Below are 19,100 nucleotides of genomic sequence, written 5' to 3'. Positions count from 1 at the left end.
TGTGCATGATTTCATTCGCTGTAATAACACTTAAAAATACTGCATTGTGATAAGTTGCACAGATGAAATATCCAAATAATGACTTTGTTGGAGTTTTGACTGTAGGTGTTTTCATGATCTATGTGAATTCTGTTCATCACATAATTACGAAAATCACACAGAATGTGCACTGGAATGTGTAGATTCAGAATCCACTAAAAAACCTCAAAAACAGAGCCAACGCATGGGAAGTAAAAACGGGTTTTCCCGTGGTTTGGTAGTCAATGTGTTAACGAATGATCGGGGGGAGCGGGGTAGCGATCAGAGGTGTATTAGAATTAGTCTCACAGATGTAATCACAACACTTGTGGTATGATATTACAAAGTTGAAACCATATAATATCACAGTTGTACCTACATCTGTAAGTTTCCCACAGCCAGGCTTAAATAGAAGGTTCCGGTGGATTAAAATGATAGTTAGTGATGATAGATAGCCTTAGTGATGGTAATATCCTGTGCTTATGTGTGGCTGTGTATTAGAGTATACTGTGTGTGTGTGTGTGTGTGTGTGTGTGTGTGTGTGTGTGTGTGTGTGTGTGTGTGTGTGTGTGTGTGTGTGTTTGTGTGTGTGTGTGTGTGTGTGTGATTTTGCCGTAGAAGTGTATGGTTTTAAGGCTACTACTCCTACCTACTCCAACTGCTATTGTGTATATTGTGTATTTGTGTGTGTGTGTATGTGTGTGAGAGAGAGAGAGAGAGAGAGAGATAGAGAGAGAGAGAGAAAGAAAGAAAGATAGAATGTGTGTGTGTACGCGCCTGTGAGTGTGTGTGTGCGTCCTCGCGCATGCGTCCATATGTGTGTGTGTGTGTGTGTGTGTGTGTGTAAATCTTTGGCATTTTGTCTCTGCAGGTGGCTGACTATATCCCTCAGCTGGCGAAGTTTAGTCCGGACCTGTGGGGGGTCGCCATTTGCACAGTGGACGGACAGAGGTGAGTCTGTGTGTGTGTGTGTGTGTGTGTGTGTGTGTGTGTGTGTGTGTGTGTGTGTGTGTGTGTGTGTGTGTGTGTGTGTGTGTGTGTGTGTGTGTGTGTGTGTGTGTGTGTGTGTGTGTTTGTGTGTCCGCCTATCTGTCTGGCTGTCTGTCCAGGTTTAAGATGAGAGACACCAGATATAGTCCATCCTGCCTGCACTCATGCATGGTACATGTGCTGCACAGTGTATGCATGCCTGTTTCTTTGTGTGTACTATCTCTCTGACCCGAGTGTGTTTTCTCCAGGTTCACGGTGGGAGACACTAAGGTCCCGTTCTGTCTGCAGTCGTGCGTGAAGCCTCTGAAGTACGCCATCGCCGTAAACGACCACGGCACAGACTATGTGCACCGCTTCATCGGGAAGGAGCCCAGCGGCCTGCGCTTCAACAAACTCTTCCTCGATGAGGACGGTGAGTCAAGCGCGCGCGCACACACACACACACACACACACACACACACACACACACACACACACACACACACACACACACACACATACACACAAACACACGTGCATCTGCGTATGCGTGCATCTGTGTATGTGCACGCTAGCATGTCTGCTTGACTGACAGTCCTTGTTGAGGGCATACACACACTCACCAAGAAGTGAACAATGTATCCTAACTCAGTTGTATTCTTGCATGCACACACACACACATACACACACACACACTCTCACTCAAACACGCAGGCACAGACAAAGATTAACACGCGTACAGCACAATGACATCCATAGGCATAGAGTAGGTCAGACAGGTTTTTCTATTCCCTTGTGAAGGATATAGTCCCTTGGGCTCTCAGTTTTTAGACCCTCAGGGTCCCTCCATTATTTTTCACATCAGCAGATTTTACAGATGGCTGCCCTGGGCTGCTGTAGCAGTCATAGGGACCTAAAGCCATACACTTCTTCACACACACATACACACAGACACACACACACATACACACACACACACGCAGACACACACACACGAATACACGTGCGTGCACACACACACACACACACACACACACACACACACACACACACACACACACACACACACACACACACACACACACACACACACACACACACACACACACACACACACACAGGGCCCTAAAGCACACCCCCCCCCTTGAATTCCTGCCCTGTACTCCTCCAGGGCAGCTTTGGCCAAAGTCAACTCTGAGCTTAGAGCCACTCATCCACATTTGAGTTACAAAACCTGAGAATAGAAAACATGTTACAAAACCTTGTTGTGGCGGCAGTGGGACAAATGTTGTTTTTAAACAGGCAGGCATTGGGTATTGGGTGTCAGAAATAAAGTGAGAATATCTGTATTGGAGGTGGGAGATAGAGTCTGAAATATGAGAGAAACCTTGTTGGTGTGTACACTGCAGTGCTGGGTGATTTGGAAAAAAACGATGTGGATTACTTCACGATGTGGATTACGATGTTACTTCACGATGTGGATTACTTCACGATGTGGATTACTTAATATCATGATGACAATACTGATCACAATATACCACAGTTACATACAGCATGTTTTCAGTTACTCTCTTTATTTTTCCTTCTTGTGTCGCAAAGCCACGTTTCTTAAAAAAATAATCTTTTTATTGTTCTTTTTCCAATTATATGAATTTAAAGCGCGCAACATAAAATGTTATTAAATTATGGTAAATTGCATATTAGCTGTAATAATGTGTACAATGAGTTTATCACGATAGAAACGATCAAAAGGAAAGGGCACAATAGACTCTTTTCCATCATGATAACAATATTCTGTATATCGTCATTTCGCCCAGCCTTAGTAGACTGTATATCTAGCTCATTCCCAGTCATGTATGGACAGAATAACGGCTGATTTCACTGTTCAAAAGAGTCTCTTGCTCCCCAGATCTCTGGCTTTTCATGGAATTACTGCCCCTCTGTCTGTGTTTGTTTGTTTGTTTATGCTTGTGTGTGTCTGTGTGCCTGTGTTGGTCGGCCATGCTTCCTAGCAGCGTCCCTTATTGATTCAGCAGACTTATATTAATGATGGGGATTACACAGTAGTATAGATTTATTTTCAGCTTCAGGCTTCAGGCATTTATCTCTGTAAGTAACGCTACCTCACCCTCTGTCTGGTCTATTTGTGCTGGTAGAGACACAACAACACACAAAAGAGTCATAATGCAGAAGAAGACATCGTAAGACTTAAAGGTGCACTGTGTAGGATTGTGGCCAGAGTAGGAGTCGAAACCATGCTGTTCATTGAACATTTACTTCCTGTTGGAAAATTTGATCCTTAACTAATATTTACTAGTATGACCAAAATACAGTAAGTTTTGTCGCTAAAAATGGCCATATTTGGAAATTCAAGATGGCGGATATGTAGAAGATCCACCTTTTCATGTATGAAAAGTGCAATTTTCCCAGTCATAATGAATACTTAGAATTTGATGGCGGTGGACAGTAAGTATTCTTGAAAAGGGTAACATTTGTGAATGGGCAGTATGAATTCTGGAAAGAAACTGCTATATCGGCATGCTCTTTGCATTAAAGCAGGAAAAGCATAATCGTGTGAACTCCTTGTTAGACATGTTCATGTAGCATTTTACTCAGTGCTGTAATTCAAACATTTTTGTCTGCTCTTAATTGTCTCAATTGTCCCAGATAATCTCAAATTTGAATTATGCTGTCTATTTGCAGATTTCACACATTTTCTCAGATTTTACTCAATGTAATTCAGACATGGTTGTCTGTTCATAATTGTCTTTATCTTACATCTCAATTATACCCACATTTTTTCCTTTAGAATATTCTCTATTCATGATTTATCTCAATTCAATTCTCAGTTCATCTGTTTATGTCTTTTTCAGATTTCGCACTTTGCAGTAAATTGCGAGTACAGTATGTGTGGGAACGTGCTCTACTGTATACGTAAGCTCCTTTCCCCCTTTATAATTTCTTTTTCATCTCTTTCTCCCTCTGTGATCCGCGACAGATAAGCCCCACAATCCCATGGTAAACGCCGGAGCCATCGTCTGCACCTCTCTCATCAAGGTAAGGCTCTATCTCCTGCAGCGCTGTACACTGTACGTGTGTGTGTGTGCATTTAGGGCTGAACAGTGTGTGTGTGTGTGTGTGTGTGTGTGTGTGTGTGTGTGTGTGTGTGTGTGTGTGTGTACGCCTGTGTGTGTGTGTGTGTGTGTGTGTGTGTGTGTGTGTGTGTGTGTGTGTGTGTGTGTGTGTGTGTGTGTGTGTGTGTGTGTGTGTGTGTGTGTGTTTCTAGAGAGATGAACACTCCACCCATGTTTATGCTCTATGTGTGTATAGGGCTGAACACTGTTCTGTATGTGTCAGGTCAGGGTAGCAGAGTCCGTAAGCCTCAAACACACACACACACACACACACACACACACACACACACACACACACACACACACACACACACACACACACACACACACACACACACACACACACACACACACACAGACTCATAGGTACAGTAGCAGGTCACATAAGCAGAAGCTGTGACCTCCTGATGGTGGTAATGCCCCCCATCCCCACTGTCTCCCGGCATCCACCCTTCACCTCATGTGTGTGATTCACATGCTGCTGTGGTGACTAGGGTGTATTTGCTGTGGGCTTAGCTCAGGGGGGGTGGAGTGGAACAGTAGGGGGCAGGAGTGCAAGGCAGGGGTTTGCATACAGGGGTAAGTGGGTGTGTGGTGGTGGTGATGGTGTGTGTGTGTGGGGGGGGGGGTGCACAAAAGGGAGGTAGTGTGGGCGAAAGGAGATGTGTGATAGTGTTGGGGGGGGGGGTCGTAGAATGGGAGTCAGGAGGGGGGTAGTGAAGGTGAAAGCAGGAGGTGGCAGAGCAGTGTTGAACAGAGAATGGGATAGAGTAGGGAGGGATGGAGTAGGCGGCATGAGTGCAGTGGGTGGGCAGGGGAGAGGAGGTGTCGATGTCAGGAGGCAGGAGAGAGGAAAGGACAGAGTGTAGGAAGGGTGGAGGTGGTAGAACTCCATAGTAACATTAGCAGCAGTGTTCAACACTATTCTGTGGTAGAGTGGAAGGCATTCCAATGCATTCCTTTGAAAAATTCTTAAGCAGAATACATTGTGATTTCGCAGTGCAAGCTGCTGCATGCACCATCATGAACGGCGCCATTGGCAGAGTGTGGGAGGGGCAGAGGAAGACATTAGGGGTGGAGTGTGAGAGAGGAGAGGAGAGGGGGGGGAGGGCTAGTGTGGGAGAGGAAGGTAGGAGGGGGGTGTCATGTGGAAGAGGTAGTAGGGGCATGTAGTCGGCAGGTGGTTATAATATTGGGGGTGGAGTGGGAGGCAGGATGGAGGGAGAGTTGGCATGAGTGGGGTCAGTTTGGCAGGTTTGGGGTGTGGGTGGGTGTGGTTGTGTTTGGGGGGTAGGAGTGCGAGGCAGGACTGGGGGGGGTGGTGTCATATGAGATAGGATGGGGCTAGTGTGGGAGACAGGAGAGGATGGAGAAGGGGAGGGCACAGTGGGGACGGGGGAGGGCAGCATGGGGTTGGCAGAGTGGGGGGGTAAGCAGGAGGCGGTTGGCAGAGTGTTCGGTTGGCAGGTTGCCAATATAGTGGCAGACAGGAGTTTGGGGGATAGAGATGATAACACAGTAGGGTAGGTCACTTCAGCTCAGATTAGGAGCTTAACTATGCACATCATCATCATTGCGCATGTGCGACACACACACACAAGGCCGAGGGGAAAAAAAAGAGGGATTTATTTCAGTATCACAGCACAGCGTAGGCAGTGCACCAGGTCATATCCGCCACTACTGCCCTGCCACCCGCCGGCACTGTTGATTGGCTGCCCAGCGGGGGCCTGTGCCAGGGGGCGTTTAGTGGGAGAGCGGCGGGCAGAGGTGGGGAGGGGTGGGTGGATAAAGCAGGCAGCCGGCCGGAGGGTGGCTGGCAGTGGCATGCCAGGGTTACTACAGTACAGTACATTCCCCATGAAGGCTCATTCATGTCCTGGTCAACTGCGTACATATATTTGTTCACATGTTCTAACTGTCAACACCTTTATACCTCTGTCCGTGCTGGATGTGTGGCGTGTTTTTTCCATGGATTTTGATGTTTGTAATGTTTTGCACATTAGTAAATTAAGTGTCAAATATAATTTTGTGTAAAATTATGCACAAAATCAACGGTAGAAAGTGTGGGGGGAAACTCCTCCACACGTATCCATGACCGTCTCACACGCAGGGCATGAATGGGCCTGTAGTCAGTTTGCGGCCAGGCAGGTAGAGGATGAAGTGGCAGATGGCCCAGCTGCTGCAGAAGCCGTGGGCTGTAGGTTTATGCAGTGGCACAGTACTGTGAGTCAGGCAATCGGGGGTTTGATGATTCACAGCTTAATTAGTTCCTCATTAACAGTACAATGGGGACTTTTAGTTGACACTTCACAATCAAAAACTCAATCACACTGCAGATGTGCAGATTTGAAACCAAGCAAATCACAGAATAATTACATAACCACTTTCACCACAATCTTTTCAAGTAGCTTTGACGATCATAGACTTATCACAAGCTGAAGAGAGTACAGCAGTAGGGAAGTAGAACTTTAACTCCACAGCAGTAAAACTCATCAAATGTACATTCACTTTGTGTCTGAAGTAAATTGTGAGATGTTCGTCCTCATAGGTAACCTTAGCTGCATGATTGAAGCTCAGAGCCGACAAAAGAAAATTCACATTAAGTGGAAGCAGTATTTGCTAATATTCAAACTTGTATGTACTAGTAGATACTTCAAGTACACTGCACACATGACCACAAGCCTATTGCATCCGAAAACAAAGGACTAGTGTGGACGATAATGTGAGAACTGGACAAATGTGGACTAAGAAGCTATACGCACATGAAAACACATACTCTTCACACACAAAGAAACAAAAACATAGTAAAGCTAGTGAAAATGAAGGACTAGGGAGGACAACAGTCAGAAACGTGACAATTTTGTTACAAATGTTGGACTTCAGTAGCTTTGCACAAAAATGCACACACTCCAAACATGAGGACACTTAAACACAGCAAGTGAAAATGAAGGACTGGGGAGGATGACCGATAAAAATGTGACCATTTTTGTTATAAATACGAAGAATGTGGACATAGTAACTTCACACACATGAAAGTTCACACAGTCCACACGTGAAAGATTCACACCCACACACAGCCAGTATGTGATTTATTGAAGTGTAAAAAGAGCTTTAAAGCAAGGGTTCATGTTTGCTTGCAGACTTGCCTTCTCCATCTCTGCCACTCCGTATCGTAAGGGGCTTTGGTGAAGCCATAGCCTAACGGAGACAAGTACGTTGTCTTGGTTCACATTTCTGTTTTAAAAACCCTCACAAACAAAAATAACAGCATCATTTTCTTTTCAAACCTGAGAGACAAACACCATTTGCCATGATGTTTCATATGTTTACCTGTTTCTAACAAACTAGATCGTAGTTATTAATCTCTTCTGTTGAAATAAAAATGTTCAGCATCGATTCATTAGTTGCCTTGATAGCTTTTGACTTATAACTTATTTATGACTTTTGATAAATAATAAATGGTATCAAGTGATTGCTGCTTGGCCACAATACCTGGACTTTATAAATCCCAAGTAACCTGTAAAAGTGCCTAATAAGAAAATAAGAAAAACTCATCGTCATTATCTTCCAAACACTACAAAGTCATCCACGTAATAAATACAAAGGAAATCTAAAATACAGTTGATATGTAATATCAGCTGGATATCACATGCTTGGAAATGTGAGAAGGCATGGTCGTAAATGATAAAGTATAACTATGAGCATTTCCGAGAGGTTTTTCAACCTCGCAGTTTTGGCTCCGACATGAATTTTGTAGTGATTCTCAGCTCAATCTGCCGGGCCAGTAGGCCTTGTGACCTTCTGGCTTCAGTTTCAGCCCCACGTCAAACTCCATGGGTCCTCTTACTGTGGCCAGGCAGGGTTGTGTGCATTTAGCACCAAGTGAAAGTGCCTTGTGCCTGCAACCGCTCTCTCTCTCTCTCTCTCTCTCTCTCTCTCTCTCTCTCTCTCTCTCTCTCTCTCTCTCTCTCTCTCTCTCTCTCTCTCTCTCTCTCTCTCTCTCTCTTTCGATCTCTCTTCCTGTCTCTCATTGTATCTTTGTGTCTTCCCTTTCACTACTCGTGCTCTTGCCATCACAGGAAGCTGCGTAATGCTTTTTCAGCCCTCCTCCCGCCCCCTACCCATCCACTTCTCCGTCATCTGAGCAGGCAGGCAGGCGTGCTGTGCCACTTGCCATCACAGCCACAACACCACACCACCAAGCACTCCCTCCCTGCTTATTCATATTCCCTCTCAGAACATTATCAGGAGATTCCTGAATAGCTAAGCTTATCTCTCACTGTTCCGTTAAAATAGCCTCTCAGTTCCAACTCTGTTCTAAATTTCTTGAATAGAGTTAAGACATTAACATCACCAGTAATCATAAGAAAACATTTTGTTTTGTTAGCGTACATCATTTTTTCTTTTACCCCCCATACCTACTCCTCCCCACCAGGTGGTGATGTTGCATTGGTCTGCAAATAGGAAAAAAAAATCTTTCCCCAAACACATCTAAGTGTGAAGCTCACTTCTTGTAGAGTAGCTCTCGTTTTCTGTCCAAGGTCTAGCATGATGGTTGTGTGTCTGTGTGCGTGTGCATGTGTGTGTGCGTGCGTGCACACGTGTGTGCGTGTGCGTTTGTGGACCTCGGAAATTAACCTTGGAAAACTGTGTAATGTGCTTGTCTGTGAAGGTTCTTCCTCTGTGGTTTTATGTGTTGTGAATATATTTTTACAGCATTAGGATCTGAGGGAAATTTTGACCACTGCAACAGGTCAATCACGTTGGTAATTTTTTTCTTTCAATTATTTTTCCCTCTGCATTTATTTCAGTTAAATCTGGGAAAGAAACTGAAATATAAAATAATATAAAAAGCTAGTAGAGTATACATTAATTCTTGTGCAAGAGAGAAGCATTGTAGGTTACTAAATGGTAAGATTTAGTCAGAGAGAAATCTGATGTAGCAGTAAGGACATCATTTTGGGTGTTTTTGTTTTACACTAATCATTTGCATTGTTTCCTGATAACACACCTTTTAGGCCTGTTGCCTCATTGTTTTATGGTGCATCATGGCTAGCCGACACACTACAATCATGAAACCGTACGACACCACCATGAGCACCCTGCCATATAGAACGTAGATCTTTTAAACAAAGCAGAAATGTCTTCGTACGATGTAATTAATCTACAACGTCCATTACAATCTGTAGAACATTTCTACATATTTGTACATACATACGCACATATGTGTACACACAAAATAATCCAGACAAAACCCACCTCCAGTCAGCCTACGTGGCCATTGATCTCCTCTCACTGCGGTGTTTAAAATGGTGCTGTAGCATGTACTCATTGACCCGGTGCGGCACTGCAGTGCAGAGCAATACTACCCCCTAGTGGCCAGCTCTATTTATGCAGGCACTGGCAAAACTTACACAACCTAAATAGAAAACAGAATATATATATATTTGCATTGAAAAAAAGAGGAAAGTGTTACTGCATTCTGTCTCAGTATAGAATGCAGCTATTTGCTATTTGCTGTCACCACAATTTGCAATTCATTACCCTGGCAATTAGTGAATTGCCTAGTTAATTGGCTGATTTGATTATCTGATGACATGTATTTGTTTATGAGATATGACTATATCGAAATGTACCTTTCTTCTATTGCATAGTCCACATGTAGTGTAACACTGCCTATTGTACTCAGAAAATCATTGATTTACTGTATTTCATTACATGATAGTCTAGGCAGAATTTCAGAAAATGTGCTTATTTAAGGTCCTGAAGGCAAATCATGTTAATTTTTGGTATACAACTGATTAAGGGGTATTCAAGGGTGCTGAATCCAAATCTGCTGTATACCGGGCGCAAAAATGTACGGAAATGCCTCAAACGGGCAAAATCCAATATGGCCACCGACACCAGGTTAAAATCTCGCAATCCCTTTTCTTTTTGACTAAACAAGGTATGAATATGAAAATAAGACTGTCATCAGATTTAAGGTCAGATTTGAAGAAAATGCTTATATAATTGACTGGCAGCTTTTTTAAAACAGGGAGTCTCATATTGTCAACGATTTTTAGCATTATGATCAAACTTTCAAGATCCACAGAAAATAATGTCTGATGTCTTTGTGAACACCAATACTACCAAAATCTGCACTGAACTGTCTACTTTCACCTGAAAAAAGAAGTTTGTGTCTACCTATTTCCATTCTTTAGTTATTGGCAGTAGAACATGGGATGACGCCACCAAAAAAGCACTGTTTTTTAACCCAAAAACGCTACACTTCTGTGTCCATATTTTTGCTTGCAGGATAAAGTGTCTTTTTAGTGTTCATGTTTGGTTTACAGCATTTCCATGAGTTTTGAAAGATGCTTAACTTAAATCTGCTGTATACCAGGCTCAAAAAATCCCATAGTACCTCAAAATGAAGGAATCCAATATGGCCGCCATCACCAGAGATATACAGTACATGTCTGTGATTAAACAAGGTCATCTCTTAAATATATTATGCCAGCTATAGGTTTTCATACATGGGGAATTCATTGCTGTGCTCGGGTTTAAGATTTGGATGAAAAGACATGATTTAGACCTGCATACATGTTTAAGACTGTTAATAAATTGATCATTTATATTGGAATATTTCCCCTATTTCAATTTAATATGGCATTAATTAAATGTATTGTCTTAGATAACATACCTTGTTTTCGAATAGGCCCCGGTAGAGTCCATTACAATACGAACACTGTCACTGAAGAGACAACACTTACTACCCACATACACTACATTCACTCCCTCATCCCCACCCTGTCGCCACTCAATGTAAATAACAATCAAGCATAACATTGCAATGTTCGGACGGAACACACATTGAGAGAGTACATACACACAAAAGTGTGGCAGAGAAGACATTCTTATTGGAACACCAACGTACACATACATACATATACAGGCGCTTTAATATACACTCAGGCAGATTTCAATTCAATAATTGAGTCATTATACCATGATGAAATGTTTCCATCTCAAACCACGTCCCATGCTCCCATCTTTTCAACCATAAAAGTAAGTGCACACACGAGTCTGCCTAAATAATTCTTTTTATACAACTTTACAATGGAAATCACTGTTTGCCAATTTTATTGATGTGCTCATTCAATCTATGAATAAAGGAGGATTGAGTGGTGAGCTGATGTGTAGAATAGAATAGAATAGAATAGAATAGATTGGAATAGAATAGAATAGAATAGAATAGAATAGAATAGAATAGAATGGTGTTTGTCACTATGCACATGTTCAATGAGATTGAAAGCAACACACTTCAGAGCACACATTTAATTCACAAAACAGTTTTGGTGAGCAGAATATACAATTAGTAGTGCCAAAAAAAACCATGAACAGAGCAGGGAGTGCATACGGTGTGTGTGTGTGTGTGTGTGTGTGTGTGTGTGTGTGTGTGTGTGTGTGTGTGTGTGTGTGTGTGTGTGTGTGTGTGTGAATATATACACAGAGGACATACTCATGTATTGGTACTCATGTCATACTCATTGGTATCCAAGAGTTATTGCATCGATTGTCTTGCTCAATGTAGATACCGGTATTACAGTAGCGGTGGCCCACTCTGCAAATACAACTATTTTACATTGTGCTGTATCAATTAGTCTATTGCAGAACACCAGATGGATGGAAAGAGATCATTGGATTGAGGGATACCAATGAATGGTCATTCTGTGCATGTGCGTGTGAAATGTGGTTATGGCCCTTTGTTGAGTTGTTTGGTCCTTGCTTTGACACACCTGTACCAAGAGGACAGCAAGGCAAAGAGCTGAGGACCCGGTTGGAGGCTGTCCTAGATAATGTTTTAGCTCTGTTGATGCAGCAGGAGGATTAGAGAGGGGCTAACTTTTTTCCTCTTGTAGGTGTGCCTCCTGAAGGCCGCAATTATCTCTTTGGTTTTCTTTGCATTCAAAGATACAGAAATTATTCTCTGTATACCAGACTACCACCTTTTGCTGGCCACAGCAACTTCCATCTGGAGCTACGCCATAGGCATAGAGGTCCAAAAGAGTGGAGTTATTTAAAGAAATCCTTGCACTTATGACACATTTTTTGTCACATTTGTCTGAGCTGCGCTTTAACTATTCACAGATTCGAAAAGTGACTCATTGGAGCAGTCATTGTTGCTGAAAGAACTACTTTTTTCACTTATTTAACTTCTCACCACCATACATTTTGACTGTGTCACATCTCTGAAAAATCAGTGATCCTGATTGGTTCTACGGTATTGTGGTTTGCGATCAGGGCGAATCCGAAGGATGAAAAAGTGAAGAAAGTGAAAGCCCATTGGGAAACTCCAACTCCCATTGTCATTGTGAACAACACAAGTGAACACTGCACACTGCACACAACGAAATTGAATTTATGCCTCACCCGTGCAAGGGGGCAGCCCTCAGTGGCGCCCCATGGGGAGCAGTGCGGTGGGACGGTACCATGCTCAGGGTACCTCAGTCATGGAGGAGGATGGGGAGAGCACTGGTTGATTACTCCCCCCACCAACCTGGCGGGTCGGGAGTCGAACTGGCAACCTCTGGGATGCAAGTCTGACGCCCTAACCGCTCACCCATGACTGCCCAGGATTATAGGTTATCTACTGTACGTGATGGAGTTGTAATCCCATGTGAGGGATCCAAGTGATAGGTGAAGCTTAGATGATGGAGCACACTGGATGAGAGAAGCACAGTTGTGTGAGGGACACCATGGGGGTGAAGTGCAAGTAAGGGGAAGGCAGCGTGATATTGACCATCACTAGGGTTGTGGGTGTGCTCTGACTGTCCCATGATCCAAGCCCTTTGGAGTAGAAGTCAGAGCCCTAGGTTAACTTATTCTCAATTACCTCTCCTCCTCTCCAGTGATTTTGAAGGAGTTGTTCGCTTAAATGCGACAGCTATGTATGCCCAAGACAAATTTATCTTATTTGCAGCAACTGAATGACTCCATGTACTCCATGCCTCTTCTTGCAGATGAGGGATCCTTGGGGCGAGCACAAGTTGTGATGTCTTTTCATGCTTCGTGAATGGCAGATACAGGAGTAGTGGGACTAATGCCCCATTCAATTTCATCCATCCCGTTTCAGTGACTGACAGGAGGACAGGGTGGAGTAGTATGTGATCCTGCCTCAGTACATTGGCTTGATAATGAGGGGGCACAATATGCCATTGTGTGGCTTCTGATGTAGATAGCAAAGACTAATAACTGCAAAACAACTCCATTGCTTTCGCTACATCTGCAGCAAAAGTACAATGTAGTGCCTGGTGTTATGTAGTGTCTAAACATGTAGTGGCCAAATCACTGAGTAGGAGGAGCTTGATAATGATTGGAGAAAGTAAATATTTCACAATGACATCAACCTGTCTTTTGTTCCACCTTTCACCTTTCTACCGTTCAAGGATTTAATCTAAACAAGGCAATAAAATCAGCAGACAATAACTTCCCAAAACTAGATATTCATATTAGACGAAGGTACATTCAGGCTGTGTATAGTTTTGTCATAATGGAACAGGTGGGCTGAGATGGACACATTTCATCGTGCATAAACAATTGAAATAGACAAAACATTTCGATAGAAATTGGCCTGTCAGTTAATTGGCATGAAAAACAATGGTTGTAAACATGAATTCAGACTACACTGAACTGCCTGACTACACTGACTACCTTTGATTATAATTTTAAATTTGATTACATACATTATTTCCCCATGTATGAAAAGAAAACATATAGCTACATAATGTTTTTAAGAGTTCACCTTGTTTAATCAAAGATATGTATATCTATTTTTGGGTCAGAAATCAGTGCTTTTTTAGAGGCGTCATCCCATGTTCTACTGCCAGTAACTAAAGAATGGAAATAGGTAGACACAAACTTCTTTATTCAGGTGAAAGTAGACAGTTCAGTGCAGTTCTGTGGTAGTATTGGTGTTCACAAAGACATCAGACATTATTTTCTGTGGATTTTGAAAGTTTGATCATAATGCTAAAAATCGTTTACAATATGAGGCTCCCTGTTTTAAAAAAGCTGCCAGCCAATTATATAAGCATTTTCTTCAAATCTGACCTTAAATCTGATGACAGAATGGGGTTCCCCATATATGAAAACATAAAAATAAGTCTTATTTTCACATTCATACCTTGTTTAGTCAAAAAGAAAAGGGATTGCGAGATTTTAACCTGGTGTCGGTGGCCATATTGGATTTTCCCCGTTTGAGGCATTTCCGTACATTTTTGTGCCCGGTATACAACAGATTTGGATTCAGCACCCTTGAATACCCCTAAATCAGTTGTATACCAAAAATTAACACAATTTGCCTTCAGGGTTCATCTTTTGGGAAAATTGACCCTGACTAACAGTATTGTCACCAGCACTTAAAGTGCTGGCTCACTATCCCTAAGCATACATCACTTCACTCAAGAGATACCTCATAGCTATCACAGCCCTAGTTTGAACACACTTGTATGTTGTTTTTCTTATTTCCTTGTACCTCTTATACATTAATACGCAAATACACTTTCCCCATGAATTGGAAAACAAACTGTGCTCACCCATCCTTTCCCATCTAGGCTTCTCTGTGTAGAAAGACTCAGTCATTTTTTAATTTCCTTGTTCTAGTCTGTGATTTCCCCCTCTTCCCCACACTAAAGCCTCAGACTAACTATATTTTGATTGACCCCATACTGCATATCTCACACATACTACCTGAAGCAAATGATTGATTGATTGATTCATAGCGTTGAAACATAGTGTCTCTGTAGTGGTAGCATTGGCTGTCTAATGATATTACCAGTGCTTCTGATGCGATCAATGTGATATTGCATCTACTTGTATGATCTTGATTTGTTTGTTTGTTTGGTTGGTTGGTGTGTATTATTCTCTGCTATGGCTAAAGTCTTTTTTTTTTTACAGTAAGAGTGCATGTAGCTAAAAATATTTGTAGAGGTATTGGTGCATTGTAAATATTACCTCCTGCGGGTGTTAGGAAATGGGTTTCATACTGTTCCTTTCTCTGTGTTTGTTTTGCAGACAGGAGCAAGCAACGCAGAGAAGTTTGATTATGTGAGTATGTCCTCAGAGTATGTCCTTTGACCTATATGAATGAAAATGTATGCTGTATGTCTACAGGTTGAAAAGTAGCATTGACCGCTGAACCTGGTGCAGACAACGTTTTCTAGTTTTCCACCCAAGTCTAATATTGCATACTGTTCTTTCTAAAACATAAACGTAACCATAACCATGTACATTTAAAACTTGTATATTTATGATGATTAATCATTTTTGCAATTAGTCCCAATTAAATATGTCACCATTTATGAAACCATGAAAGCTCCCCAACATGGCAATGTACTCTTCTTGCGATACATCTTGCAAGGCCTGATGATGGGTTTGTTGAAGGTTGTGATGGATTCAAGTATGCATGTATGGGGTGTATGTACAGACGAGAAGCATATGTGTATATGGATGTTAATGGCGTGTCTATGCATGCTTTGATGTATTTGTATTTGAGATGTGAGTCACAAAAGATCTGATTAATGCTGAACCTGCTTTATTGTCTCCTCTGATGTGAAAAAGAACAGAGACTCTATGATCTAATCCAATCCAATGTTTGCTTTCATAGGTCATGAACTTTATGAATAAGCTGGCGGGGAACGAGTATGTGGGTTTTAGCAACGCCACGTGAGTACCCTCTTTAATGAATGATCCTACAGTGGTACCAGATGTCACCTGTTTGTTAGGCCTATTATGGTTTGGGCTTCTGATATACAGTACTGCCCCTACATGCTTGCCACATTACCAGGCATTCGTGTGACTTGAGCTACACAAAGTTAAAATTGGGGATTTCAACAATGGATTAACCGATTTTAGTGCATTTTAGACTTAATCAGGTTTTTTTTTTACTGTACACCCAAGAGGTTCAATATTTGTTTTTCTTCATTTTTATGTAGTGTTTCAGTAGTGGTATAATATGAACAGCAGTCTGATCAGTCATTTTATGCAGGGCTATGTACAGCATGTGAGATTATTCAGTGTCTGAAGTCTGCCATAAATCCATGCCACGCAGCGCTCACATTTTACACATTTCACTTCCAATCACTCATTACTGTTTCCTGTGCTCTTCTCTAGTTTCCAATCTGAGCGAACATCAGGTGACAGGAACTTTGCCATTGGCTACTACTTGAAGGAAAAGAAGGTGAGCTTCCTGGTTACTTTCTTCTCCCCTTCCCTTCTTTGTACCTTCTTTGAAGATAGTACAGTAGATTATGACAGGAGAGACTGGGGAAGAGAGATTTGGTAGGGCTAGAAAATTACCCAGGTCAGACTCGAACCCTTGGTCCCCATGGACGTTCCAGCGCATAGTGAATGTGGTTAGGATGACGGAAGTCATTTTTTTACGGGGGGCTGGCAAATAAAGCGACCAAAGCGAATTCGCTGGGCACGAAGGCGAACTGGGTGACCAGAGCAAATTTGATGAAATCTCAGCTAATATTATGGTAAAGAGCTATGACACGGTTTGGCGAAAACCAATTGAAATGTTCATATCTTCGATTGTCCCAGGCCAACAAGCCAGAGCCATTATATGAATAGCTAAATCAAAGATGTCAATGTTATGTCCAAAGCGGATACCGCAAATTCATGGCGAAACTTCGCTACTTGGTAGCATAGATCATTTCTGGGGTACACGCACAATTAGGACGCTGTACCACAGCAACCCAGTCCTTCCTTTCTTCTTAACTTGACAGTCTACTCTTTTCAACTTCACTTGTTTTATCCCTTGTCCCTGAGTCTTTTGCCTGTTTGCTCATCACGTCATTTGTGTTTTGTCCACCACAGTGTTTTCCAGAGGGAACAGACATGACCGCCATCCTGGACTTCTACTTCCAGGTCAGTTTTGGTTGTCTTTAGTTGTACAGGAAATGGAATGCCATCATATTCTTCGTCATTGTTTTTACAAAACAATCTTAACAGTTTTGACAGGTGGTGGACTAAATGATTGTGTTTGTGTGCATGACGTCTCTATGTATACTTGCTGTATGTGTTTATGTGTATATGTATGTGGGTTTGTGTGTTAATGTGTGTATCTATGTTTTGTGCCTGCGTATGTTTGCGTGTTTGTGTGTGCGCGTACACACATACTCTGTGTGTATACTGCTTTCTGTGTATATTGATGCGCTTGTGTGTGCGTGTCTGTTTCCCTGTGTGTGTGTACCAGCTGTGCTCGATCGAGGTGACGTGTGAGAGTGCCAGTGTCATGGCGGCCACGTTGGCCAACGGCGGCTTCTGTCCAATCACTGGCGAGCGTGTGCTGAACCCCGAGGCCGTGCGGAATACCCTGAGTCTCATGCACTCCTGCGGCATGTATGACTTCTCAGGACAGTTCGCCTTCCATGTGAGTATCATACCATGATACACGCACGGGCACACACACACACACACACACACACACACACACACACACACACACACACACACACACACACACACACACACACACACGATAGCCCATGAATTTGGGAATATGGATATTGTATACACATTTATCTTCACATTGTCTTCACATACAGTACACTAACATGGTCAATTTACTCAATCAGCCACCATAGAGTGACTTGAAATTGTGTTGCACCTGGTAAAAATGAGTACACCTTCATTGAAATTTAGAGCTGTAGGACTCTGTTTTCTGTGTCTTTTCACCTGTGTTTCACTGGGCAGCCGTGGTGTAATGCTTATGGACTTGGACTGTAGATGACAGGGTTGCAGGTTCAATCCTCACCCTTCCTCCCTCCATGGCTGAAGTGCCCTTCAGCAAGGCACCTATCCGCATATTGCTCCAGGGACTGTAACCAGTACCCTGTAAATAAGTCGCTGATACAATCGTCAGCTAGGTGCAATGTAATGTAATGCATGGGCGTGCATACATAGGGAGGAGGTGGTGCTGAAGCACCTGCCCCTTTGCCCTTCTGGATAAAAAAAGCCCCTTTTGAAAGATCTTTTTTCAAAGTTTTTTTCCCCACAATGTACTTTGGTCTATGTTGACGTGATAAACTACAAATGCTTGACAATCAAACGTACTGTATATGACAATATTAAGCCAAGGCTAGTAAGGCAACCTTCTCGAGTATCTGCCCTCCAAAATGTCTCTGCACGCCCCTGATCTAATGAAATGTAATGTCATGTTTGTGTTGCAGGTGGGCTTGCCGGCTAAGTCGGGAGTGGCGGGGGGCATCCTACTGGTGGTGCCCAACGTGATGGGCATCGTGTGCTGGTCGCCCCCTCTGGACAAGATGGGCAACAGCGTGCGCGGCATCCAGTTCTGCACGGTAGCGTATGCAAAAACCAACAGGAGCAATCTAATATGGCAACCTGGCCCCTTTGCTAGCGTTAAAATACTGAGGATGGGGGGGCACTGTGGCGCAGCGCGCTAAGCCCCCCACATTTGGGCTTGCATGCCCGAGGGTTGCACCCAGGGTTTGAATCCGGCCTGGGTCATTTGCCATCCCTACCCCGTCTCTCTCTCCCCATTTGCTTCCTGTCGCTCTTCACTGTCCTGTCTGAAATAAAGGCGAAAAAGCACTAGTGTTGCACCAATACCATTTTTCGGAAGCCTTGGCGACTGCCTCATCGCAATGTGTTTTGATGTACTGTAATGCCTTGTAAATATCAATTATTGGGAAACCTGCATTGTACTGCAGTATAACATGACAGTTTTTTCTGCAGTCCTCACATTAAGTATTAGGCTACCGATGCCTGATTTTATACACGACAAAGTAATTTTGTTTGGCTATTGCGCGCACCTTTTTCCTTTTAAATTGGCTACCTCCGAAACAGCGCCTTCACCTCGCATCATGAAATATATTTCCCGCATTCTCCTTCCCACGTTCCCTTTCCAATTCTTTCAACCAATGAATGCACATGAATGGGTCGGTTCATACTAATTAGAATATTCAT

The 19,100-nt window shown here is 42.9% G+C and overlaps 1 protein-coding gene across 4 annotated transcripts in view; it reads left to right on the top strand.

Annotated features, from left to right (window-relative positions):
• The window catches only part of LOC134459200 (glutaminase kidney isoform, mitochondrial-like), a 61,217-nt gene that overhangs the window by 33,543 nt on the left and 8,574 nt on the right, over positions 1-19,100 (top strand). For all 4 annotated transcript variants that reach the window (XM_063211496.1, XM_063211494.1, XM_063211495.1 and 1 more), the window contains 9 exons: positions 890-969; positions 1,257-1,420; positions 3,986-4,044; positions 15,180-15,212; positions 15,772-15,830; positions 16,278-16,344; positions 16,986-17,036; positions 17,365-17,541; positions 18,341-18,472. In XM_063211496.1, the coding sequence (XP_063067566.1) occupies positions 890-969; positions 1,257-1,420; positions 3,986-4,044; positions 15,180-15,212; positions 15,772-15,830; positions 16,278-16,344; positions 16,986-17,036; positions 17,365-17,541; positions 18,341-18,472 (822 nt within the window). The remainder of the gene's footprint in view (positions 1-889; positions 970-1,256; positions 1,421-3,985; positions 4,045-15,179; positions 15,213-15,771; positions 15,831-16,277; positions 16,345-16,985; positions 17,037-17,364; positions 17,542-18,340; positions 18,473-19,100) is intronic.

The sequence above is a fragment of the Engraulis encrasicolus genome, chromosome 12 (genome assembly GCF_034702125.1).
Source record: "Engraulis encrasicolus isolate BLACKSEA-1 chromosome 12, IST_EnEncr_1.0, whole genome shotgun sequence".
Classification (NCBI taxonomy): Eukaryota; Metazoa; Chordata; class Actinopteri; order Clupeiformes; family Engraulidae; genus Engraulis; species Engraulis encrasicolus.
This window is presented reverse-complemented; position numbering and strand designations above follow the sequence as displayed.